General features: G+C 45.7%; 2 protein-coding genes across 7 annotated transcripts in view; one reads left to right on the forward strand and one right to left on the reverse strand.

Moving 5' to 3' along the window:
• Positions 1–11,804, forward strand: part of Dcaf8 (DDB1 and CUL4 associated factor 8) — a 50,293-nt gene extending 38,489 nt beyond the window's left edge. For all 6 annotated transcript variants that reach the window (XM_042681581.1, XM_042681584.1, XM_042681579.1 and 3 more), the window contains 7 exons: positions 2,454–2,526; positions 3,184–3,241; positions 3,741–3,848; positions 5,100–5,230; positions 9,327–9,446; positions 10,023–10,139; positions 10,771–11,804. In XM_042681581.1, the coding sequence (XP_042537515.1) occupies positions 2,454–2,526; positions 3,184–3,241; positions 3,741–3,848; positions 5,100–5,230; positions 9,327–9,446; positions 10,023–10,139; positions 10,771–10,887 (724 nt within the window). In that variant the 3' untranslated portion in view covers positions 10,888–11,804. The remainder of the gene's footprint in view (positions 1–2,453; positions 2,527–3,183; positions 3,242–3,740; positions 3,849–5,099; positions 5,231–9,326; positions 9,447–10,022; positions 10,140–10,770) is intronic.
• A 1,897-nt stretch (positions 11,805–13,701) lies between these two features.
• Positions 13,702–24,213, reverse strand: Pea15 (proliferation and apoptosis adaptor protein 15). Its single transcript, XM_042681700.1, has 4 exons — positions 24,079–24,213; positions 17,925–18,098; positions 15,989–16,144; positions 13,702–15,779 (listed from the first exon to the last, which is right to left on the reverse strand). Exons 2-4 carry the CDS (start codon positions 18,094–18,096, stop codon positions 15,715–15,717), a joined length of 393 nt encoding a protein of 130 aa, XP_042537634.1. The 5' UTR covers positions 18,097–18,098; positions 24,079–24,213; the 3' UTR covers positions 13,702–15,714.
• Between the last annotated feature and the right edge of the window lie 1,695 nt (positions 24,214–25,908).

The following is a 25,908-nucleotide window of genomic DNA, read 5'->3' on the forward strand; positions in this document are numbered from 1 at the left end:
GCACAGTTTCTATAAGGTTCACATATTTGAATACCAGATTAAAATTCCCTAACGTAAAGTCAGAGCAGAGCTTGAGACTAAGCTTCTGGGAAGCATCAGTATTAAGGATTGAAGAGTGGTTGGGCATCAAGGAAAAGTGTTCCAGAGAAAGAATAATAAACGATGTCATAACAAAAGAGCAAAGCCTGCAAGTATCTTGTTGAAATTAAAATGGTGAGTTGAGAATCAAAGCCTTAGAGGGGGCTGGGAAGGTGGCTCAGTGGTAGAGTGCTTACCTTGCATGCATGAGGCCCTGGGTTCAATTTCTCAGCACCACATAAGCAAAAAGAAAAAAAAAAGTCGGAAGTGGCACTGTGGTTCAAGCGGTAGAGCACTAGCCTTGAGCTGAAGAGCTGAGGGACAGCGCTCAGGCCCAGAGTTCAGGCCCCAGGACTGGACCCCCCCCCCCCCCCCCCCCCCGCAAAAAAATAACAACAACCTTAGAAGGTAGGTTAAATGAATAGGAAGTAACAAACATTGAAGGTAGATTATTTGTTTGAGTAATTTGACTGTAGAAGGAAGGAGAGAAAAATCATAGGACAGTAGGCAGAAGGATTTTGCAACAGTGCTTAGATCATGAGGAAGAGATTGAGAAATGGGCTGATCAATTGAACAAGGTCCCTAGAAATATGAGATTAAGAACAACTTTTGAGCCAGGCACTGGTGCTCAGTCCTGCTTAGGAAGCAAAGATCTGAGGATCACAGTTCTAAGCCAGCCTGGGCAGGAAAACATGTGATACTCTTATTTCCAGTTAAACCACCAAAAAAGCCAGAAGTAGAGCTGTGGCTCAAGCAGTAGAAAGAGCACTAGCTTTGAGCAAAAAACCTCCAGGACAGCACTCAGTCCCTGAGTTCAGGCCCCACAACTCTCAAAAAAAAAAAAAAAAAAGTAATACAAAAGTATTACTGACACACATACACACACCCCATTCAAGCCCCAGGACACACACACCGTTCAAGCCCCAGGACACACCCACACCCACACATACCCCCCCCCCCCACACCCACACACACACACCCGTTCAAGCCCCAGGACTACTGACACACAAACACGCGCGCGCGAGCTACCTTTAGAGAGACAAATGGAGGAGACTGTTGGGTGAGGACCAGGACTGGATCTACCTTGTTCATCATTACCTGACATAATGTGTTATAAATATTTATAAAGCTTAGATGAGAGAAGGAAAGTGAAAATAGCATGCTTGATGGAAAGGAATAAAAGAGTGTTGAGAGAGATAGGTACTTTTATAATGGTTTTTGTTGGGGTATGAGGGAAAGAACTGACCAGATAAAGCTTCAGTGAAGGATTGGAGCTCCAAACCCATTGGCTTCTATATAATAGCTTGAATTAACTGTGTAGGATAGTAACATGTAAAAAGCCATCTTATATTTAATGAAAATTAAAAAGTAATACAAAGGAGCTGGGAAGTTGGCTCAGTGGTAGAGTGCTTGCCTTGCATACATGAGGCCCTGGGCTTGATTCCTCAGTACCACATAAGCAGAAAAAAGCCGGAAGTGGTGCTGTGGATCAAGTGGTAGGGCACTAGCCTTGAGCTGAAGAGCTATGGGACAACGCCCAGGCCCAGAGTTCAGCCCCACAACCGTCAAAAATAATAATAATAATAATACAAACGTTGAGAAAAGAGAGGCTGGGAAGGTGGCTCAGTGGTAGAGCGCTTGCCTTGCATGCATGAGGCCCTGGGTTGGATTCCTCAGCACCACATAAGCAGAAAAAGCTGGAAGTGGTGCTGTGGCTCAAGTGGTAGGGCACTAGCCTTGAGCTGAAGAGCTGAGGGACAGTGCCCAGGCCCAGAGTTCAGGCACCATGATTGGCAAAAAAACAGAAAAAAAAAAAGTTGAGAAAAGAGATAAGCCACTTAAAGTGGGTATAAACAGGAGGAGGTGTGGCTCAGTGCTAAGAGCACTTGGAAGTGTGAAACCCAGAGTTCAAACCTCAATGCTGCCAAAATGTACCCTAACATAATGCTGGGCTCTAATGGCTCATACCACCTAGCTACTTAGGAGGCTAAGATCTAAGGATTGAAGTTTGAAACCAGCTCATGCAGACAATTCAAAGAAACTTATCTCTTACAGAAGTGGAGCTGTGGTTCAAGTAGTAGAAGGTTAGGCTTTAGTAGGAAAGCTAAGCAAGAACACCAGGCTCTACACGTGCCCCCCACCTCCCAGATATAATAGTGAATTCCTATTTAATAGGGAAAATACCTGGGTGAAAGTGTAGAGGCTGGAAATGGCTGGGGAAGGGAAGATCTTTATAGAAGAGTATGCACCAGGAACTTGATTGGGAAAATACTCTTTATCAGCATCCAGCCAGATGCTCACTGCCACATGAAATTACAACTCTTTAAGGTATCAGCTCAAAAGTTTTGACAGTTTTGTTACTTTTTCCATTACAGGATTTATGACCAGAGGAAGATTGATGAAAATGAGAACAATGGAGTACTCAAGAAATTCTGTCCTCATCACCTGGTAAGGTTCATGAAGGGTCAGTGAACGTTCCTGACATGGCTTGATTCCAATACTGTCCCCCTATATCTACTGTCATAGTGAAAAAAGCTTGGATTTTCAATCAGACACCTAGATTTGAATTCTTTCCCACTTACCTAATTTTTTGATCTTGGGCAGTCACTCCATTTTGTTAACTTTTAGATTTCTTATTGACAAAATAGATGACAATAACTGCCTTGTACCATAATGGCGAGGCCTAGTGAGACAGTGTGTATGAAATTGCTAGCACAGAGAAAGCAACCAAGGAAGCAGAAGTGTGACTCTTTATCGGTAGTGTGCCAGCCTTGAGTGAAAAAGTCAGGTGAGAGTGCAAGGCCTGAGTTCAAGCCCTAGTACCAGCACATGCGCACGCATGTGTGCACACACACACACGCACATGCACACACACCTATCTGCACTAAATAAATAAGTAAATAAGGCAACCAAGAGAGAGCCCTAAGACTTTTCCCCTTGCTTGAAATGGTTATGTTTTATCAGTCATACTACTGCCTCATCCCACCCCCACCATCTGTCTGTCTCTGGGAGAAGATACAGGGGAGTTTTCAGGAAAACCTATTCCTAAAAGTGTATGACAAATGGGGGGGAGGGGCATCAGTCAGTATCTGCTCCTTATTGCAGGTGAACAGTGAGTCCAAAGCAAACATCACCTGTCTTGTGTACAGCCACGACGGCACAGGTACGTGAGCAGGGCCCAGCTCCTAGGCTGGCATGCCCCCTCTGTCTAGGGAGCTGCTGAGCCAATGAGGCATGTGCCTTCCAGTGCTCACCACTGTGCTACAGCTCCAAGTGGAGCAGTTGGGGGATAGTTGCTGATGGTGAGCACGAAGTGGGAGGACACAGTATAGGACCCTTTGAGATAACCAGGCACAATTTGTGAAATACTATAGATAATATTTGGAGGCCTGTCCAGAAGCCCAGGCTCTTGTCTGAGCAGCTGCTTATGTCTTTGATTCATTGCTGAGTTAATGAATGTGATCTTCCTTAGTATTCTGCTACCCCTGGGTTGGTACTGTGTTCCTAGAGTACCTTTTAATAAATTCTCTTGCCTGCTGTTCCAAGTAAGATTGGTGCTATACCCGAGTATTAAGAGAGCACTACTTGCTTCTTGCCCCACCCCAACCCCTAAATCCTGGTCTATTTTTCAGCCTTCACCGCTGTGTTCTTGTTCTTGGCAGAGCTCCTGGCCAGTTACAATGATGAAGACATTTACCTCTTCAACTCCTCTCACAGTGATGGGGCTCAGTATGTTAAGAGATATAAGGGTCACAGAAATAATGCCACAGGTGAGATTATTTTTCTAGGTTTTTGTGGCCTAAGCATATTGACTAGGAGAGCCACAATACTCACATTGCACAAATAAGAACTACTTAAGGAGTAGGCTGTCACTTTGGCAGTGAGAGTTTATCTCGAGTCTTCATGTTTTCTCCACTGTGCTTGAAGAAAGAGGGATCAGTAGCATCTTCAGTGTAGTGATGTTGTCTAATTGGTTTGGGCATGAATCTTAACTGACTTTTTTATCTCTTTATGATTTCAGGTAACTTTAGAATAGGCAAAAGCCTTTGTCAGAGAGTCAGGGAAAACCTTTAGTCAGTGTTGCTGAATTACCTGAAGTGGAGAGCAAACGTACAGCTACAGGAGGGAAGATGAAATAATTCTTTAAAAATATTTTTTATTGTTATTATAAAGGTGATGTGCAGAGGGGAAATAATTCTTTTGAATTAGGGAAATCTTCCAATGAAGATTGGTTTTCCTTGGTTCTGTGTCTGTTCCCAACAGGGAACTAGGGTACATTGGAGTCATCTTTTTTTTTTTTTTTTTTTTTTGGTCAGTCATGGGGCTTGAACTCTGGGCCTGGGCGCTGTCCCTGAGCTCTTCAGCTCAAGGCGAGCACTCGACCACTTGAGCTACAGCACCACTTCTGGTTTTCTGGTGGTTTATTGGAGATAGGAGTCTCACAGTCTCTCCTGCCCGGGCTTGTTTTGAACCGAGATCCTCAGATCTCAGCCTCCTGAGTAGCTAGGATTACAGGCATGAGCCACCAGCGCCCGGCCTGAATCCTGATCTTATAAGTAATTGTGTGTTTTATATATATATATATATACACCAGTATCAGAACAATTGATGATTCAAGAGATATTGGCAAAGTACCAATAGGGTACATATCAAGGATAATCCTAGACTTAGGGAATTGCTGCCTAGGAGTATACAGAGCTAGAATAATTCAGATTGGGACAGGTAAGGCATTTATGAGGTCTTTGGTTGTCTGATAGAGTGTAAATGAGGCAGGCTATTGCCCAGGGACTCCAGACTCCTATGCCTTTGGAGCTCTTTGGGAGAATGTAAATAGTCAATGGTACTAGTATGATCTTAAAACTCTCTATTACACATGCATGCATAGTCTCTTGCTTTGTAAAAATGAATTGTTTGGCTCTTGGCTGATTCAGAGTTGGTGAATAACCAAATTCTTTGTGAGGTAAATAAATATAGGCTTAATGTCAACTATAATGTGGTTTATTCCCTCATTTATCTTTCAGTAAAAGGTGTCAATTTCTATGGCCCCAAGAGTGAGTTTGTGGTGAGCGGTAGTGACTGTGGGCACATTTTCCTCTGGGAGAAATCATCCTGCCAGATCATTCAGTTCATGGAGGGAGACAAGGGAGGTGTGGTGAGTATGGTGTGGTGAGCTGGCTGGCTCCCTAGTTTCTCAGGTAATTCAGATAGGTTCTAGCAAGAGCAAATAATGTTCAGTGACTATATGATATTCCCTTGAAGGTGTTAAGATTTGATAGAAAATTTTCTTTTCTTCTGCCCCCATTAGGTATGGCTTACTGAAAAGAAGGGGGTATTTTTGAGTAGATCTCCTAACCTGAATGAGATAAACTACTTCTAAGAGTGGCTTTTTTTCCAAAAAAGAAAACATTAGAATTTAGAACACACCGTATTATGCAAAGTCTTCCATGCTTATTAAAGGGATAAAATGTTTGTTAAAGGTATATGATATGTCTTCCATGTCTTATCCCTTTAATTAAGTAAGCCTGATCTTGGCTGATTTCTAGATCAGCATATAAAAGCTAAAAGGAACTTTTTTTAGTGAGTTAGCTAAGTCAGAATATGGTTTGCATATAGTATAGTATAACATAGTATTCAATATTATTAATATTAACATTTAGGGAAATGCATGTTATGCTTAAGAGGCACATGTGTATCTATAACCCTCCATCCCTTAAGAGTAGCTGAGCAGCTTGTTATCTAATCCATGATCATATCATAGTCTGCCTGTCCTTGGAGTTCTAAATGCATTCTTTTTTTTGGTCGTGGGGCCTGAACTCTGGGCCTGGGCACTGTCCCTGAGCTCTTCAGCTCAAGGTGAGCACTCTACCACTTGAGCCATAGCACCACTTCCGGCTTTTTCTGCTTTTATGATACTGAGAATTGAACCAAGGGCCTCATGCATGCAAAGCAAGCACTTTACCACTGAGCCACCTTCCCAGTCCTAAAGGCATTCTTTGTGAGGAGAGTAAGGGAGAGTAAGGGAAGAGTAAGGGAATCCAGTTAAGGAGGGAAGAGTCATTAGCTTTTAAGATGTATCTAGCTGGATGTAGTGGTACATGCTTATGATCCTAGCACTTAAAGGCTGTGGCAAGAGAATTGTGAATTGAGGCTGCATTACATAGTGAAATCTTGTCTTTTAAAAAAAAAAATGGGGCTGGGAAGGTGGCTTAGTGGTAGAGTGCTTTCCTTGCATGCATGAGGCCCTGGGTTCGATTCCTCAGCACCACATAAGCAGAAAAAGCCAGAAGTGGGGATGACGCTCAAGTGGTAGAGTGCTAGCCTTCAGCTGAAGAGCTGAGGGACAGTGCCCAGGCCCAGAGTTCAGGCCCCACCACCGAACCAAAAAAAAAAAAGGAAAGGAAAACAGTATCTATGTAAAAGGAAAACAGTTAACTATGTAATCTTTTATGCCTTTGAGACCCAGAATTAGAAAAAAGCTCACTAGCTTTCTACTGTAAAGTTTTTAGACCACAGAAGAAAGGAGAACATTTAGGTTAGACTGTACTGGTCATCCAATGTATTCTGGTTATCCAAGGCCTCTTAAGACTGTTTGGGTTCTTTTCTTTTCATCCCTTCTGATATGTGAAGAACTTCAGAGAGTTCAACCATGACTGGATGAGGCTTAGTAAAGAATGGAGTCTTAGTGGTAATTCTGTAATAGTCATACATTCTGTTCGAGAGAGATGCAAGGATGAAGGTCTTTTCCCAGGCTAGCACTTGTCCATTCTCCAAAAGCACTATGAAGACTATTGTTTTCAGTTTAGTGAATATACCAGGGTTTGGTGATTAATCCTGGTTCTCAATGCAAAGAATATCTACTTGGGATGGGTGGACCCCAGGCCTGACTTTTAGTGATTCAGATTGTGAGAGACTAGACCAAGAGATATAGTGACTACTCACAAAAGTATTTCCTTTTTTTGCCTTTGTATAAGCCAGATGATGTTTGTGGTTCTGTTTCCTGTTTTATTTTATTCTGAACCTTCAGTAATGAAGATTATGAAGATCTAACCTCAGTATACACTATGAAGCAGTTTAATAATGTAAAGTAGAGTATTACAACCAAAAGGATATTGCCCAGGTCTCTTGAACTCTTGTGTTGGGGTCCTATCTTGTTTAGGAGATGATATCAAAGAGCAGCTTAGTCTCCTAAAAGCACTTTGATACTTTATCTCATTTTTTATATTAACTCTAGCTGAAGCATCTTAGGCCAGAGCTTTTTTCTATGCTAAATATTATTATTATTAGGATAAATCCTAGCATTGACAGATTTGGTGAAGTGATTAGGTACCCTGGCCCAGAAAGTGTATTGGTTCCCCCTTCAGGCTCCAACTCAGGTACCATATGAAATTTGTTTTGTTTTTTGCTTTTTTTTCTCATTATTGGCTTTCTCCTTAGTCTGAAACCCAAGGAGTTGTTCCTCTATACTTTTTAATTTTGCCAGCTTGTTTGAACAGAGATAGCTCAGTGTATAGGCCACGCATCTATTGGTAATATTTTCAAGCTTTAGAATATCTGATGCCTCATTATGCTCCACCCGCACTGCTTGAAGGGCCCAAATATAAACTGTAATTAAATATAAAATGGGAGGAGGGGGGAAGAAAATGTGCTTTTTACTTTACTCTTAGACTAACTCTTAGAATTAAATCTGGAGGTTGGTCCAGAAAGAACTAATAGGTTTTTGCCAAGGGTTGTTTTGTCAGATGATAGGGCAGCTACAAGGCAAGGTGCCTTTCCTATCTTCTCTTCATTGGACTAAAAAACTCAAAAATGCTTTAATAGCTAAATTTGGGATGAGCTCTTCTGGTGGAGATGGGAACTTCACTGCCCTGCTCTGCCCTGCCCTGCCCTGTCCTGTTAGGGAAGCTCACATTTCCAAGACAGACAACAGAGGGTTATGAGTACTTTCAGACTAAAGGAAATTGGGTCAGAGGCTTGCCATCCATAAATCTATAGTATTTTCTCTTGTCAGTGAATAAGAATGTCAGAAATTGTGCAGTGAGTACAAAAAGAAGTTGCCTAGTTACTTTGTGGTGCTTTTTCTATAGCTGAGTTTATTGTATTCTTAGAGCAAGGAGCAGGATGATTGCCCTTGGGATGTACAGGATTCTCAAGCTGACTTTAGCTTCTGATGTTCCCTAGCATCTCTAGTTCAGTCTCCTTTTTCCAGACTCAGCCTTCCTCAAGTTAGTAAACAGCACTAAGTGAATATAATTGTTCTGATTCTTTGGAATTCTGATTCTTAGTGATAGCCGGTTTTTTCAAATTTTTAAAAATTTGGCACTTGTTGAAAGTTACTGGAATGTTTTTATTCCAGCCTCAGGGAAATTAAGAGTCTTAAGAGTCTGGAGTGAAGTCTTCTGGACCTCACTAATTTTTTGTAAAGCCACAAGTAAGCATAACCAGTCCTAGGGATTATGAAGGATGACACTACCCCAGATCTCTACATAGGAAATGATGAATGGGCCTAATCTTTTTTTTTTTTTAATCTTCTAGGGCATTTTTATTTATTAAAATTATGACATGTCTGGTCACCCAGAAGAAAGAGGCTGAATAAATTTTTTTTTGAAAGAACCTAGATTGCTTTTTTTTTTGTATTTTATTTTACTTTATTTTGGTATGATGGTTTTATTTTATTTTCTCCAGTCCTGGGGCTTGAACTCAGGGCCTAGGCACTTGTCCCTGAGCCTCTTTGTATTCAAGGCTAGCACTCTATCAATTGATCCACAGTGTCACTTTCGGCTTTTTCTGAGTAATTTATTGGAGACAGGCATCTCACGGACTTTCCTGCCTAGGCTAGCTTTCAACTGTGATCTCAGATCTCATCCACCTGAGTAGCTAGGATTACAGGCCTCCAGTGTCTGCTTTTATGTTTTATTATTACCTTTAAGTAGTTGTCCAAAAGAGTTGCCATTTAACAAGGCAGTTTATGAACATGATATATCTTGATCAGTGCCACCCTGGATGGGCCTAATCTTGTACCCAGTTTGGTATCCCCCCCCCCCTCCCTGTTGCGCACCCCCTCTCCTCCCATGCCCTCTCCAGGGCTCTTTGGTCTAGACTAATAGTAGACTAATAGTGATGGGCTGTTTGCCTTTCTAGCAGCTGTCTTAGTCCTGATCAAAGGTAGTTACTTACTCAAGATGAATAGTGATTTTTAGACTCTACTCCCACATACCTCTGAACCTGTAGTTTCTTTCTCTCCTTATCAGGTAAACTGTCTTGAGCCCCACCCTCACTTGCCTGTGCTGGCAACCAGTGGCCTAGACCATGATGTGAAGATCTGGGCACCCACAGCTGAAGCCTCCACTGAGCTGACAGGGTTAAAAGATGTAAGTGGCTGCTGCATAAGTTTTTGTCTACTTAGGCATTTACTATTGCCATTCTTCACTGTCCAAGGAAGCAGTAACTTGTTTCCCAGTTCTTTAAATTATTGCTCTTAACATCTTCCCCCACATTCCTCCCACTGCCTCTGTAGGGCTAGTCTTGTTCCAAAGGACAGTTTCAAAGTGCTTCTAGTTGGTAGTAGGATTGGAGCAGGGAACATCTTTGGAAAGAGTTAGTCTATATTGAAATCTTCAGCTTTCTTTGGCTGAACCTGAGGCATCCTTTCTTCAGCTAAAAATACACAAGGGAAGCATTTTCCTTTTTGACTTCCCGGTGCTAGGAATTGAACCCCGGGACTGTGCATGCTAGGCTAGTGTACTACCATTGACCTAAATTCTCATCCCCCTTTTGAGATAGGCTCTCAAAACTAGGATGGTCTCAAACTTGTGATCCTCCCCTGTCTCAGCTTCCTAAGTATTGAGATTTCAGCGCTAGCCCACCTGGGCACTATCACCAGCCTTTGTGATCATGTCCAGGATCTCTTCATTTCTTTCTCTGCCCCAAATGCTTTTGCATTTCAGGTGATTAAGAAGAACAAGCGAGAGCGTGATGAAGATAGCTTGCATCACACTGACCTATTCGATAGCCACATGCTTTGGTTCCTTATGCATCATCTGAGACAGAGACGCCATCACCGGGTAAGCTGGGATTGGACTGAGCTCCCTAAAACAATGATCCTTTTAAGAGTGTTAGAAAGTTCCAGTGCACACTTCCTCAATACTTAAAAGAGGAAGGAATCAAATAGCCTTGGTTTGATTTCCCATCTGCTGTTCTCTATCCCTGTAAGAGCCAACTGCAGAAAGTTGTCTGCTGTCTTCTGTTGCCGTATTTATAGAGCTCTATCTTCATAAAGGCAATGACAGATAGAGAGAGGGAGTGGTGGAGAAACAAGAGGTCTCTTCTGTGTTTACTCTCATGCTAGGAATGGCCTAGGGTGGGAGTCAGCAAACTGGCAATTTGTCTGCTGCTCATTTTTATAAATTTATTGAAAATGCAGCTGCATTCATTCTCTAATGTCTGTGGCTCTACAGGGCAAAGGTGGGCAGTTATAAGAGACCACATGCCCACACATCTGAAATAGTTAGTCTATCCCTTTAAGAAAAATTCTAAGACTAGGATCCCAGCTACTTGGGAGTCTAAGGCAGGAGGACCAAGGTTTGAAGCCTAACATAGTGAAGTGGTCTCATAAATAAACAAATGTAAGTAAATATCTTAACAACTTTGTTGTAGTTTCATGGAAATTACTAACAAGGCTTTCCCATCCCACAGCGTTGGCGAGAACCTGGGGTTGGGGCTACGGATGCGGACTCTGATGAGTCTCCCAGCTCCTCAGACACATCGGACGAGGAGGAGGGCCCTGACCGGGTGCAGTGCATGCCATCCTGAGGCCCCATACTTAGGAGGGGCAGGCTCGGGCTGCCAACCCAATCTTGCCTGGGCAACTCTTTCCTGCCTCAGGCCCTTACATTCAGCAGAAATGCACTTTGGACTTTTTGTTTAGATGAAAGCTATCTCAGAAGGAGAACAGACCAGTGGGGAACAAATCAACAGAGAGCCCCTAGAAGTGGGAGTTGAGCCCTGGAATAGGATTCCATGGAGAGGTGCAAAGGACTCATCAGAAATGGCCTCCCTCTGAAGCCTTTTTCCCAGGGTGAGGGGGAACCTGTTTTGTTAACTGGTTTAGGATAGGAATGGGGCTTCTTTTTCTTTAATCTTCCCTTGTTTCTTTTGCGGGGGTGGGTGGGGGGAACAACTGGCTGTTCAGTACCAAGGGGGCAAGAGTGGAGGATAGGAATGCCACTCTCTCTTTGGCTTAGGTTTTTTGACCTTTTTTTTCTTTGTTTTTTAAGAAGTCTATGACAGTTTCATTGTTTTTTCCCCAAGCAACCCTATCCCAAGATTCTGTTTTTCTGGGAAGTCCTTAGAGCCCCTAACCATCCCACACTTCACTTTCCACCTCATTCTCTGTAGTTATCACAGTGTTTTGCACTTGATTATGTATCCTTCACTCTCCTCTCTTCATCCCATTATCCCCTAAGTGGGTCTGGTGAGGGAGGTTCAGGAGAGGTGGGAGGAGGGGCAGAGGTGGAGAAAGAATAAGAAGGATGTTACCTCTTCTGTTATTTTATTTTATTTTTTTGGTGGCAGCAATCTCTCTGTCCCTATCACTGTTAAGAGGCCTAATTTTATATCTATAAATATATTAAAAAGCAAGTCAAACTTGGATGTATCAAGTTAAAATTATTGTCAAAGTTTAAATACCTATATATTCTTTATGAATGCAATAAAGGGACTTAAAGGAAGAATGATCAAGAGTGATGATGTAGAAATGACACCTGTGGTAGTTTGCCCTTTATTTATGGCCATTAGAGCTTGGGGCTTACCTCCTAGGTTTTAGAAGACTCAAGAATGAAGGATCCCTAGTTCTTCCCTTCCCTATGTTGGTGGGGATGGGAAAAGCAAGAAATTCCTACTAGCTCTTTGCTTTAGATCTCCTACCTCTCAAATTTTGTGGGAACTTCTGGGGTGTCTTTGAACTCAGGGCCTGGGCATTGTCCCTGAGCTTTTTTGCTCAAAGCTGGTGCTCTACTACTTTCGAACCATGATCCTCAGATCTCAACCTTCTGAGTCACTAGGATTATTCTCTCAGCCTCCCTGAGCCACTAGCACTCAGCAAGCTTGCTCTTCTAATCAAATGCTAGCCTTTGAAATGTGATTGAATTTTGACTTCAGAAAGTGCACACACTGCTGGCTCTTTTTTCCTGGTCTTATGACAGAAGGTATACACTCTCTCTCTCATACCTTTGGCTACTGGATTCTTTTAAGCTGTTCAACTCCAACCAACTCCCTTCCCAACCAACTCCCTTCCAAGTGAAAGAATGAAGGGAAGAACTGTTTTTTTCTTTTTGTCAGTTGGGGGGCTTGAACTCTGGGCCTGGGCGCTGCCCTCAGCTCTTCAGCTCAAAGCAAGCACTCTACCACTTGAGCCATAATGCCACTTCCGCTTTTCTGGTGGTTAATTGGATATGAGTCTCATGGACTACTTTCCTGCCCAGGCTGGCTTTGAACTACAATCCTCAGATCTCAACCTCCTGAGAGCTAGGATTACAGGCGTGAGCCACCAGTGCCTGGCTAAAGGGAACAACGTTCTGGGTTTGACTTGATACCTTGTATTGGTATTTGGGGACTGAGAAACAAATCAGTAATCCAAAGATTTATTCTGGTGGCTGGGTCTTAAGACATCTGTCATAACCACCAGTCACTGAGTATAAAAGTCTCAGTTGAATGTTTGCTTGTAAATGCTTCTGTTGAAATTGCTTTGTCTATAGCTTCCACAAGATCCAATTCTGAACCCCAGGACAAGCAGGAGGGAGGAGGGAAAGAGTAAGAGAATTGTATTTTTCAGACACTTCTTCCTCCTGCTCCTTTTCCTAGTACTCTCAGACCATTTTAGCTCCTGTACTTCCTTTCTGAGGTAAGGAGTGTGGGATGACTAAGTAGTCTTGTGTCCTTATTGCTATCGGGGTGATTAGGTGGGCTGAAAACCATGCACTCTGGAATTCATTGTATTTTCTCAGTAAAATTCCCCCTCACCTTTTGTCTTCTGTGTGGTATATGGTGTATTCATTCTTGATATATTATTTCTATTTCTTAAAAGTAGGTACTTGGTCCTGCCCTCTCCTTCTGCTCATGTTAAAATTTTATGAAGTTTACACAGCTTCCAGAGCCTCATGCCTGTAATCCTAGCTACTCAGGAGGCTGAGAACTGAGAATCGCAGTCCAAAGCCAGCCCAAGTAGGACAGTAGTCCTCTGAGATTCTTATCTCCAATTAACCATCAGAAAACCAGAAGAGGTGCTGTGGCTCAAGTGGTAGAGAACTAGTCTTGAGCAAAAAGAGCTCAGGAATATAGCCCAGGCCCTAAATTCAAGCCTCAGGATTGGCACACACAATTTTTTAATGAAATCTAGTTGGAGATGTCCCTGTTTCAGTGCTTTGGCTTACAGCATGTTGGTGACTGTTGTAAGTAGACTAAGTCCTCTGTATCTCACTTAGGAAGTGGGGCTGGAGTCACTATATGGGACGTTTTCCAAGCTCCTATTCATGTTTTAGTGAAGAATGATAGGATAATACCACTCTCAGTTTGCAGTCATTCAGAGGCTCCAAAATGTCTGTCACTCATAGAAATTCTAGAATCAGATAACAGTACAATCATTCACCTTTATTCTGGGTTAGAACAAGGCCGTGCACACTGCAGACGGAGGAGCACATAAAGGGGCAACCTCACAGCAATTACAAAGGGTGGGAGGTTAGTCTTCTTAGATTTTTTTGTTGTTGTTGTTGTTTTACAGAGAAACTACTAGACTGATGAAAATAACCCTGTCTCTCTTCTCCCATTTTTTTCCATAAAGTAGGCTCCCTATCTTTCTCCCTTTCCCCTCATCTCATTCCCCTCTTCTCTCTCTCTCTCTCACACACACACACACATAGCATCCCAAATAGGACAGTTCGTGCTCATTTTCACCCAATTCTACAAATATCTCCTTCTTAAGGGAGAATCCAGACAGGGCTGAGGAGACTTGGAAAGGTCCTTTAAGGCAAAACCGTGGAGTCCTCGAGGTGTGTGTGTTAAGGCAGGTGTCCACAGCAGTGGCCAGAGGGGATGGGTAGAGTAGGCTGCATTAGGAGTTGAGGGTGCTTTTTCTAAACAGTCTGGCGTCTCCCTCTTCTAACAGCCAGCTCTTCCCTCCTACTAAAATCTTGTTCCCACATACTAAAAGCTCTTCAACTTTTTCTAGGTAGTCTCTGAGTTTGCATGTGAATTTAATGTTTGGTGGTTTAGAATCTTTTTTTGGGGGGGTGTATTTGTTTATTTAAAATAAAAAAGTTTTCTTTTTGGACTATGTAGCAATTTGACTGCCACTCCCTTAACTGTGGCATTTCCCTCCCACCCCCCGCTCTGGCCTTGACAATAAGTTAATGTTAGATACCACAAAAAAGGGCAGACATGGCAGTGCGGGTTTAATATACATATATGTAGAATATATATGTACACACAGTTAGCACGGTCAGGGTAGGGAAAGGCATCTTGGGTCAGGCAGGAGGCTGGGGTCACTCATTGTACTCTAGTGACTTGACTACAAGGCTTCCACAAGCCCAAGGGACCCAGGGTATCAAGTGAGAAAGGTTACCAAGGTCCTTTCTGGATTGAATTGGGGATGGGGATCAGTGCAAGGAAAACACTACTTGACAACTTCTCTTCTCTTTGGCTTGGGGTGTTCTAGATAGACCTAAGTAGAGAGAGGGAAAGTTGTCAGCAATATCCACATTGTGACTTTGTAGATGGGAGCAGGGTGAGATTAAAAAACTCAGGATCTCATTCCTTAGCCCTCATAGGTTCAGGGTCAGTGTATCCCCACATCCTGAAAAGGAATAAAGAAGTGGAAAAGGGCCTTGTCTCTCCTGTATCCCCATTTCAGGCTCAGTTGTACATGTTCACAGCAGTTTCTCCAGAGCAGAGGTGGATGGGTCATTGAATGCTGACTGCCCAGTGGGGTCTGATCACTGAATCCAGGAAAGGATCCAGTGGTCTTCTCTAAAGAGAAGATCCCTGGCTCATACCCATCCTAGACTCATGATGGGGGATAAAAAGGGACTTGCTGGCACCCAGGACCCTCCAGCCTGAAGAACAGCAGGAAACTGGGCTCTAGCCAGTCCAACACAGGGTTCTCTGGCTTTCTTTCACCTCTTCCAAGTGGGGATCAAGTGTCCCAACCTTCCCACCCTACTGCCTTTCCTAGACCTACCGCACCTCTCCCATACCTTACCACTACCTTAGTTCCTCAATGTAGGGAAATGCAGATCCTTTCTGCTTCCATACTTTAGAGATGGGGGTAGGGTGGGTGTAAGAGGAGGAAGAATGCCAATTTCTATTTGCATAGAAATAGCCTCTGCTTCCCCCCCTAGACTAGGGAAACTACGCCCCTACCTTATCCCCTGACTCCCATCCCCTCATGTAGAGGAGGAACTAGATGAGCTAGACATAGACAGACAGCCAGAGCGTGCGCACACGCACACACACGCGCACAGTAAGGGTTAGGACCAGGTTAGTAAGTGGGTATAGGGTGGGGGTTCCCCTTGACCCCTCCCATGGAGGATGGGGAAGGGAATGGTCCGTTGAAGGTCCAACCTTCCTCTTCTTCCTCCCCCTTGCTCAGGCCTTCTTCGGTGGGGGAGCCAGTTTGATGATCTCTTCCTCAGAGGGCTGCCGGATAATGTCTAGGGGCAGAAAGGGATGAGTACAAGGATGGAAGTTGTGTGAGATGCCAAACATACCCACTGAGCATCATCCTCCATTCCCAGAATTCATAGAATTACATGACATACGTCTGTAATACCAGCACTCTGAAGTGAAGAATGGTTTCCACTTTGAGACCAGGTTGGGTTGTAAGACCTGGTCTCAAGGCTAGAGGAAGCAATATTCTTACCTTTGTACTTCTTGGCACTGGGTATACGGGTTAGCTTAGTATCCAGCTCATCCTCTTCAGAGATCTTTAGCACTCGGGTTCTATAGTCAACCACCATAGTGAGTAGATCAGGGCGGCGAGAGATCTCAAAAATGTGTTCAATATAGGAGAGGTTGTCTGGAAGAAGATGGGAGACCAGATCAGAAGTAGGGCTTTAGAGAAAACCAGCTTCCCCTTCTCTGCCTGATCATTGTTCTGGAACCAAGGCTGAAAAGATAGAGGCTACGAAGCCAGTAAAGAAACCTGAGGCACCCACAGCACAGCACAGAGGACTGGTCCCAGAAGTGCTTCCTCAGTGAAGCATCCAGGTTTATAGATTGGGAATAAGGGCTTTGGGTTAGATAAATTACATTCTGTGGAGTTTGGACAATAGAAAAAACTGCTACCCCAAACCCACCCTACTCTTTCCCTTTTAAGTGTGCATCAAGATGAATTTCCCACAACACATGTGGTATAAGAGGGGTGGGATTTTTATGGACAATCCAGGAAAGGTTCTCTGTGTGTGTTGATCTTGGGGGTTGAACTCAGGGCCTGTCTCTGAGCCTTTTTCAAGGTTAGTGTTCTACCACTTGAGCTACAGCTTCACTTGAAGCCTTTTGGTGGTTAATTGGGGGTAAGAATCTCATGGATTCTCCTGCCTAGGCTGGCTTTTGACCTGTGATTCTCACATCTCAGCTTCTTGAGTAGTTAGTATGAAGCAGCACCTGGCCCTGAGAGTTTAAATGAGAAGGTATGAACATAACCAGAAGGCTGATCTCCATGGTGTGGGCAATTCCAAGAGATTGCAAATGGCTTCAGACCTGTTCCTGCTCCCGATAATTGCAATACTGTAATTTTAATATGCCCTTCTTTGGCCTTTCTCTCCACTTTCCACACTACAGTCAGAGTAATAAACCTGTATGACTCTGAGACCATTTACCTAAGATACTTGTCATTCAAGGACCCTCTCACAGTTCTGTTCTTTTTTTTTCTTTTTGCCAGTCCTCTGTCTTGAACTCAGAGCCTGGGCGCTGTCCCTGAGCTTCTTTTGCTTAAGGCTAGCACTCTACCACTTGAGTCACGGTGCAACTTAGGGCTTTTTGTGTTTATGTGGTACTGAGGAATCAAATACAGGGCTTCATGCATGCTAGGCAAGCACTCTACCATTAAGCCACCTTCCTAGCCTAGTTCTTTTTTAAAAAATTATATTTTTATTATAGTTAATTTTACAAAGATGGTACCATTCAACAAATCATTTTATGAGTATGATTTGTCTTGTATGTTTCCCCTTCCATCATTCTCCCTCATTCCTCCAAACACCTCCTCTCATTGAGTATTATGACTGTACCCCCTCCTCCCTGCAACTTCTCCTCCTCACCATTTGTCTATCCTCTCCCTTCCTCTATAGTTTGTGACTTACCTTGCCAATACTTCTGAACATCTGCTTTCTCAAACACACCAGAAACTCTACAAGTACTTACCTAGCAGGCCCTGGCCCTCCTTTGGTTTCTACCTTAGGAATAGCACTTGCCTTTTAGGGCCATTTTAAATATCAGTTCTTCCCTAAAGCTCTCAGCTCCATGGTGCCTCCCTCCCATCAAAAGCAGCAGCTTCTAAGTAGATAAGAAAATGCTACTTTTAATTTTTAAATTTACTTTTTGAAATTGTTTTTTGATGTTCTGTAGTATATGTGTGTCTGTATTATGAATATAAATGCATGTATGCAATATATATGCATGAAATATGCATACACATAGTAATACAGGAGTACATTTTTTACTGACAAGGAGCATGATGAAAAATGTGCTCTACTGCTGTAGAACTCCTTATACTCTCAGCATCTCAGACTGTCTTGTCATGTGTAGAAAAGCTTTGTGCTTATCTCTATTTGCTGAATGAACAGAGCCCCCTCCCCCACCTTTGTCCAGCTTGTTGTGGCTCTCCAGAAAGCTAAACCAGGCACTGCCTGTAGTGATCTCTTCACTCTTCTCACTGGGGATGTCCTCCTTGCAGGCTGACTTGAGCTGTTCCAAATCTTCAAGGGTGATGTTGTTAGTTAGGTCCTGGAGGAGAGTCCCATACTCGGCCATGACTGAGGGTGAGAGGTGACAAACAAGAGAAGGCTGAACTTAGCATACAGTGTTTGGTTCACTTTACTGGCACTACTCATCTCCCACTCTGATGGGCATGTGCATATGGAGGTGGGGGTAGTGTACAGAGCTAGAGGGAGAAAAGGAAGATATAGGAGCAGTGGAGTTAGGAAGAAACTCGGAAGCTAGGAGCCAGGCTGGAGCCTAGAGTTACAAGTCATGCCTCCCCCCATTTCCCTCCCCCCAACAGTAACCCTGGTAACAGCTCCCCTGACTGAGGAGGCGGTTACCATGACAACCTGCTCCTGACTTTCTCACCCGCTGTCTCCAAGTATCCCCCCCCATCGCCCCACCCACCTGCAACCCCTCCCCCTGTCAGAGAAAAAAACAAAACACTCAAAAAGAAGGTCCAGGGAGAGGCCTGCTACAGCAGTGAGCAGTGAGACGCTACAAAGGAGCTTCAGGGGTTGATTGAAGCTATGTCATCTAGCTTCCATTCTCCCCCAGAAGCAAAGGGGGTCCCTCTCTCACTTCATCTTCCCACCACCACACTAATGACTCATTTGGATGGATGCCTAGCTGCTTGGTCTGATGGGTCTTTGGCCTTACCATGCTCAGACTATGCTAATGACTATTGGTTCATTAGGGTTTAGGGTAGGGGGAAACAATGGACCACCCCTACCTTTTTGGAGGCCATTTTCTCACTTGATGGTTATTAGGCCCCTCTCAGCCTTCTTTCCTAGCCTTTGTGCTGTGCCTGCAGCCCCCACGCCCAAGAATACCAAGCGGCTAGCTCTGGCCCCCTGCCCAGTTCCCAGGCTGGTGGGGTGGTAGGGGGGAGGGGAGTTTAGATACAGCTTTGGAAAAGTCCATCAGGAAGGGGCTGCCACCTCTTCTTGCACCAACATCCTGGCACTATCTAGTGGCTGAGCAAGACCATAGGTGAGAAAATTCAAGGCTTCCATCTACTAAAATAGGAACTGTGGCTAAAACAGGAAGAAAGAGCAGGGTGTTGGTGGGTCATGCCTGTAATCCTAGCTACTAAGGAGGTTGAGATCTGAGGATCACAGTTCAAAGCCAGCCTGGGCAGGAATGTCTGTGAGACTCATCTCCAATAAACCACCAGAAAATCGTGAGTGGCACTGTGGCTCAAGTGGTAGAGCGCTCACCTTGAGCTGAAGAGCTGAGGAACAGCACCCAGGCCAAGTTCAAGCCCCACAACCGACAAAAAAAAAAAAAAAATGGGGCTGGGAAAGTAGCTCAGTGGTAGAGTGCTTGCCTTGCATGCATGAGGCCCTGGGTTCAATTCCTCAGCACCACATAAGCAGAAAAAGTTAGAAGTGGAGATGTGGCTCAAGTGGTAAAGCACTAGCCTTGAGCTGAAGAGCTGAGGGACAGACAGAGCCCAGGCCCAGAGTTCAGGCCCCACAACCAAAAAACCCCCCCAAAAAAAAAAGCTGGAAGAAAAAAGGTTGCACCTTAGAAGTTTCTGGTTTTGATAGAATGAGAAACTAGTAGTGAACTCAACAAGCATGTATTTCTTTTATAATCAGAAAAGTAAAGCATTAAAACACCATAAATACTCTGTGATTAGACCAGAGTGGGCAAGGAACTAGATGACATGGACCTGACTTAACTGGATTGGAATGTGGCAAATCAAAGGGGGAAGGTTGGTATCATCCTATTTTCCTCATTTATGGGCTGTAAGCAGAAGTGAAACAGGTGTGGCAGTTGCATAATAAAAGGTAGGGACCCAGAGGTCCTCATAGCCAGCCCTCCACTTAAGGCCAGAATAAATAAGCCCGCCTTTAGTGACAGACACTGACACAAACAATGAGCTGGACAGCAGGTCTCGCACGACCCTCCTAAGAAACAGTCACTCATAGGCACACACATTCCCAATGCAGGTGCAGCCAGACAGAAGGGCCCAGCAGTGGTCCTGCCAGGCTGGGCCAGGAACAATGCTCTCTGACTGTCAACACCAGGAACCATCTCTGCCTTGAAATCTAGGTCACAGCAGCAGGCTCTGAAGCCCAACCCAGCCTTCACTGATAATCCAAGGGCAAAAAGGGGGCAAGTGGGAGGGGGGGATGGAAAGAGGGTCCAGAGATGAATGAGTTGAGGGCAGGAAAGGAAAAGGTAGCATGAACTACCTGCGCCAACTGAGACATTGGGGCCAAGCCCTCAAATGGACAAGGGGGCAAGATTTAGCCATAATGCCTTACTTTCATAGGGAAGGAGAGTTTGTAAATATGAGAGGTTCTGTAGGAGGAAAGTATGTGTGGGTGTGGGTGTGAATCTTTTCAGATTTAAGGCTCTGAATACAAAACACAGATCCCAGGGGAGGTAGGCGGGAAGGGATTAACATGTGTAATACACCCACCCACCCACAAAGGCTGAGGGCAGTGAGTGGGAGCTCTCTAGCAGTGAAACACATTAGGAGGCCTCTAAAAGTGGGTGGGAGAAGACGTGTGGGTACCAGGATCTTGTGTATGGATGCTGATTCCTGTATTGGTGGATAGAGATATGTGGAGGAGTTAGTGGATGTAATTGGATGTTCTGGTAATGGAGCTGTGTGCCAATACTGTATGTGTGGTTGTGAGTGCACTGGCTTGTGAACATGTGGGATGTATGTATGTTTCTAAACCAGCCAAGTGTGTGTGTGTAAGAAAGTATATAACCACAGGCTTCTGTCCAACGGAGTGAGGAGGAGCCCACAGAATGGAGGAAGCCAGCTAGGGTTGGGTCAGGCTGCCAGTGAGAAATCCTTGTAGGGGATGAGGGTGATGAACAGAGACACAGGCACTACTGTAGAAACCTCAGTTCTGGATGCCCCCACCGATCATCAGGACACTAGATTAATGGAATGTGGGGAGTGGTAAGAAGGAACAGAGAAGAATGACCCCTTGGAGCAAGAAAAGACCATGGTTACTTCCTTCTCAAGAGGTGATCTTATCCGTGCATGCCCCAGAGTGGCAGCAGAAAAAAGGACAGAAGAGTTTGGGGGAGATTTTTGAGATGTGGGGAGGTGGAATCTCCTGTACGTGGCTCTCAGTCGACTATTGTCCCTCGCTAGTCTGGCTATGGTGGGGCCTGGCAGGAATTGGCTCCATTCTGAGTCACTTTCCTCAGCAGAGATTTAGAATTCCTTAAGGCCTACAGAGAAGTCTGCCCTCCTGGCTCTGAAATATTCTCATGAATATCTCTGGAGCAGTATAGAGGGCTGCCCCAGGAACACTAGGCAACCTGGGTGGAGGCCATTCTTGGGACAGGATACCAGGGCAGGAACTGGGAACCGGAGCCCAGGCTGCCAGGAAGTCAATCCCCTTCCCTCCCAGCTCATTCTGTGCTCTCTACTCACCACTTCCTCACACCTTCCTTCCTTCCTCCCTCTCCTAAGCTGGTCCCAGGTGGAACCTTGACAAAGGTCCATTCAACTGAGGATACTAGGGAAAAGGAGCAGGAGGTAAAGATCATTATTTACTGACCTTTTAGGATAGTTGGGAGGTAGATGCTCTATAGGTAATAGAGGAGGAAGAAGGCAGGCCCTATGGACACTTCGAGAGAAGCCTGGCAAAACCAGATCCACTTGTGGAGGAGGTAGCAGTACCAGAAGAATTTCTGTGCATTTTAACAGAAATGTATGGTAGGTGGTAGATTATCATTTCTCTCCCCACCCCCCTCCCAGCATTCAGTTCCACAGCCTCAGAAAACAGGGATGCCTGGGGATTAGAAGCTGCTACCCCTCCCTCCACATCTGCTGCAGCTGCCTAAAGCTCAGGGGAGGGCTGATCCTACACAGCCGCCAGGACCTGGAAATCCCTTTATTATGGACCGGAGGGAACTCGTGCATTAAACCTGTCAGTCATGTCCAAAGTTAGAAGTTGCAGGATATAATCAAGGAGAGGGAGAGGGGTGTGGAGAGAAAGAGCAGGGTTCTAGCTACCCTATTTTAAATTACATCTGGACCCCCAAATCAAACAGTCCTGTATGTTTGTTTATTTCATATCTTAATTGATTTCTTCCCCATGCTTCTGTCCAGTTTTGAGTACCTCTCCATCACCTTTACTCCTCTAACAAAGGAAGGAGAAGGTTCTGAGGTTTCAGGGTCAGTGTGGTAGTAAGAGGAGGGGCAGAACACCTGGGCCCTCAAATGTTTAAGTCAGTCCAAGAAGCAAAACAAGATTGAGGCTAACCCTTATTTTTGAGAAAGGTCTGTACCTATGAGAGCAGCCAAAGACAGCTGGCACTTGTTATAGCTGGGTAGGGAGGACTGTGATTCATACCAGCCCGTCTCTTTCTACTTATCTGATGATGGTGCTTCCTGCTCCTATTTCTTCCTCTCCCATCTCTTCATCCATTTCTTTTCTCCTTAGACTTCTTATCTCTTTTCTTACTTTCAGTGGGCATCCATCCCTTCCACCCACCCCATTTGGTAGTAGCAGGGATACTTTAGTATTGCAGGGTTCTGTGACTCAGTGTCCCCATCGAAATATTTAGAGAAGGGGTGAGCCTCCCTGCTGCAAAAGACAGAATGAGTTTGATGGGAGGGGCCTGAAGATACAGTGGCTGTCTACTGACTTGTGGAGATGTCCTTGACAGAACAATTCTGAATCCCTGTGAGTGAGGCTCTGTGAGATTGTGATCTTCATGCACGACAATGTATATGAACACATGATGGGCACAGGTGTTATGGAAGTGAAGTAGGCACCTAGGGAAGCTGGCAGTCTATGGCATGCTGGCAGTATTCCCAATGGAGTGTTTAACCATAAAGGGAAGAGCAATTAAACACTAATCGCTCTTACAGCCTGGGGGCCATATACACAACCTAGAGAAACAAGATATACATTCAGCATGTTCCTTCTAACTCCTGGCTTTCATCTTGCCTAATTTCTGAGCCTTGTTAGTCCACTCTCCAACACACTTCACACTGTTTCTTACACTTTCTCCTTCTCTGTTCCCTTATTGTCCCTTTCTCCATCTCTGTTTCCTCGCACACATTCCTCTCATTCTGTCTCCTCTGACTTCGGCTCCATTCTTGGCTGACTCATACTCATTCTTTTTTTCTCCCTCTCCCTTCCAAACCCTCCTCCATCCCTTGGCCACTCTGATGAACAGAAACTAGCCACTCCCAGCAGCTTAAGCTCCAACTGGAACTATCAAGAGATCATCAAAAGCCCCTCACCCAGCTAAGAGCACAGGCTCTTTAGTCCTTAAGGTCTTGTCTCCTAAAGCTGCCCCCAAATCCAAAGTGGCCTTGGGGGCAGTGGCCCCTCCTGTCCGCTACTCAACACCCCCAGTGTCAAGGCTGATGTCTTGGAGTCGATAGTACAAGATACTCCACCAGGGAGGAGGTGGGCGGTGGGATGCGGCGTGACTTGGGGAGTGTGAGACAATGTGTAAGTCACATGGGTGTGTGTGACTGTGTGTGCTGGCTGTCTCGTAGGTATGCTTGTTTCCCCAGTTAGTTTTGACACGGATTTTATGTAATTTTGGGGGGTGGGGCGTTGCGTTGGCCACATCATTCTTTCACCCCTGGCTCCTTCCTATCCTCTGGGCAAGCTTTCACCCATCCCAGCTCTCCCCAGGTGCAGTGGGCTGGAGGGGAGAGTACCAGCGGAACTGAGTCAGGGCTGCGCCGGGAGGAGGCCAGCGGAGGCGAGGCCGAAGCCCGGGCGGGGAGGGAGGGGCGGGAGCTGGCCGGCCAGGCCGGCTGGGCGGGAAGCAGGCTGCGTCCGAATCCCCAGGCCCGGGTCGGCGCCGAGGGGAGCGCGCGGCGGAAGCCACGCCGTGCCCCGCACGCCCGCGCGCCCGGGGCGCACGCTCGGAGAGCCCCCCCGGGGGGCCTGGCGCGGCCCACCGGTCCGGGTCCTCGCGCCGCGCTCCCCGCCAGCTGTGTCCCCCTCCCCACGGTCCCGGATCGCCACTCCTGCAAACCCAGACCCTCCTCCCCGCCACACGTCTCCCCTCCGCCCCTCTCACCGCCTCCGGGGCTGAGAGCGCAGGGCGCGGGCACTCCCGGGTCCCGGGTTCCTAAGCAGCGTCCGGAGCCGCCTCCTCCTCGGCTCCCGCCGCCGCCGCCGCCGCCGCTGCTATCGCCGCCGCCGCCGCCGCCTCTTCCGCCCGCCGATCCCGAGCCTGATCCCAGCGCCGCCTCACCCCACCCGGCTGGCCGGTGATGTCAGAGCCGGGGAGGGGCGGGGGGCGGGCAGCGGCGGGAGGAGGGGGAAGGGCAGGAGGAGGGGACGGATGCCGAGGGGCTGGGATTCTAGAAGGCTCTTAGGATGGGGACAGGATTGGGCCCTGCGCCAGAGTGGGGACGCTGCTTCTTTCCACCTCCCCCCCAAACTGCGAAATAGTTCTCAGATTTAATTCCTTCTCAATGGGACACTTTCTTCACTTTCTTCCCTTTTCTGACCTTTGGATGGCCGCCGTGGCCCAGACCCCTGGTAAGCAGAGGAAATTAGGGTTTAGGGATTAGAAGGGCTTTGGTCCCCGGGTTCTCTTAACTATTTCCTTTGATATTTGGGGGAAACAAAAACAAAACTCTTTTGAGGCCTAGTAGGCAAATGATCCGCTTGTCCAGGCAGGGAGCAGAGGCAGCAGGTCCTGAGGCAAGCAGAGCCCGGGCTCTTCTCTCCAGTGCTATGCCAGCAGGCCCCTGGTATCTCTTTCACCTTTCCTAAGTGGCCCTACTTCTTACCCGCTCCCCTTCTCCCCCCCACCCGCCCCCCATGATGCAGTTTTGTTTTCTGGGAAAAAAAAGCAGCCATGAACTCAGCATGCAAATATAGACAAGGAACACAGTCACACTTTGCTGTCTTCAGGCTCTGCCCCTCTGCCCGGCTCAGTGTGATAGCTCTCACTTCCCTTCTACCTCAGGGACTTTCCTCCTCCAGATTTTCAGCCAAACTGAAAGAGGGAAGGGAGAAATGGGGAAGCATCTGTTTTTGCACCCCATCTCCAGAATAAAGGGTCTTGTTTCAATTCTGGCAAGGCTTGGCCCTGAGAAGAGGTATGAGCACCCTCAGTGTTTGTTTTTTGTTGGTCGTGGTGCCTGAACTCTGGGCCTGGGCACTGTCCCTCAGCATTTCAGCTCAAGGCTAGCACTCTACCACTTGAGCCACAACACCACTTCGGGCTTTTTCTGTTTATGTGGTGCTGAGGAATGGAACCCAGGGCCTCATGCATTCAATGAAAGGAAAATGTAACCCAAGTAGAAAGTGACCCAAAAGACCACGCAGACAGAAGTAGAAGAAAAGATTTATTGCCAGCAGAGCTGACAAGGCCAAGTTCTCATTAGGAAAGGGAGAAAATGGCTCAGTGCAGCTCCTTTGAGGCCCCTTTTATATAGTTCGGTGCCGGAAGTGGGAGGTGCCTCACCTACTGCACCAGCGCTGCCTTCTTCCTATGCACTAACCTATACTAGATAATAAGCTCCATAATTTTTTTCTTTTGTATCAGTCCTAGGGCTTGTAATCAGGGCTTGGGTGCTCTCCCTGAGCTTTTTTGTTCAAGACTAGTGCTCTACTACTTGAGCCACAGCTCCACTTCTTGAGTTTTGGTGGTTGATTTTTGGTGGTTGATTTGGTGGTTGATTTTAATAATAGTAACCTAGTGTCTATACTACCTACTAGTCATTAATTAAATGGGAGCATGTTGGATGAATACACTTGGTTTCTATCTATTTGGACCATCTTCTCTAGGAGCACTTCCTGGATTTGTCTGTGGAGAGTAAAATGTTCTCAAACTTCAGGTTTCATTCACCCGTATTTAGAAATTATTGAAGTCTCCTGGCAATGCCTTACACTG

The sequence above is a fragment of the Dipodomys spectabilis genome, unplaced genomic scaffold, assembly GCF_019054845.1.
Source record: "Dipodomys spectabilis isolate Male_0828 unplaced genomic scaffold, ASM1905484v1 ptg000069l, whole genome shotgun sequence".
NCBI classification, from domain to species: domain Eukaryota; kingdom Metazoa; phylum Chordata; class Mammalia; order Rodentia; family Heteromyidae; genus Dipodomys; species Dipodomys spectabilis.

Excerpts from the sequence above, each read along its gene's own strand:
- Pea15 (XM_042681700.1), bottom strand. The coding sequence starts at position 18,096 with ATGGCCGAGTATGGGACTCTCCTCCAGGACCTAACTAACAACATCACC. Across the intron at positions 16,145-17,924 it reads CCACAACAAGCTGGACAAAG|ACAACCTCTCCTATATTGAA; the intron begins GTGGGGGAGGGG and ends ATCTTCTTCCAG. Across the intron at positions 15,780-15,988 it reads CAGTGCCAAGAAGTACAAAG|ACATTATCCGGCAGCCCTCT; the intron begins GTAAGAATATTG and ends TTCTGCCCCTAG.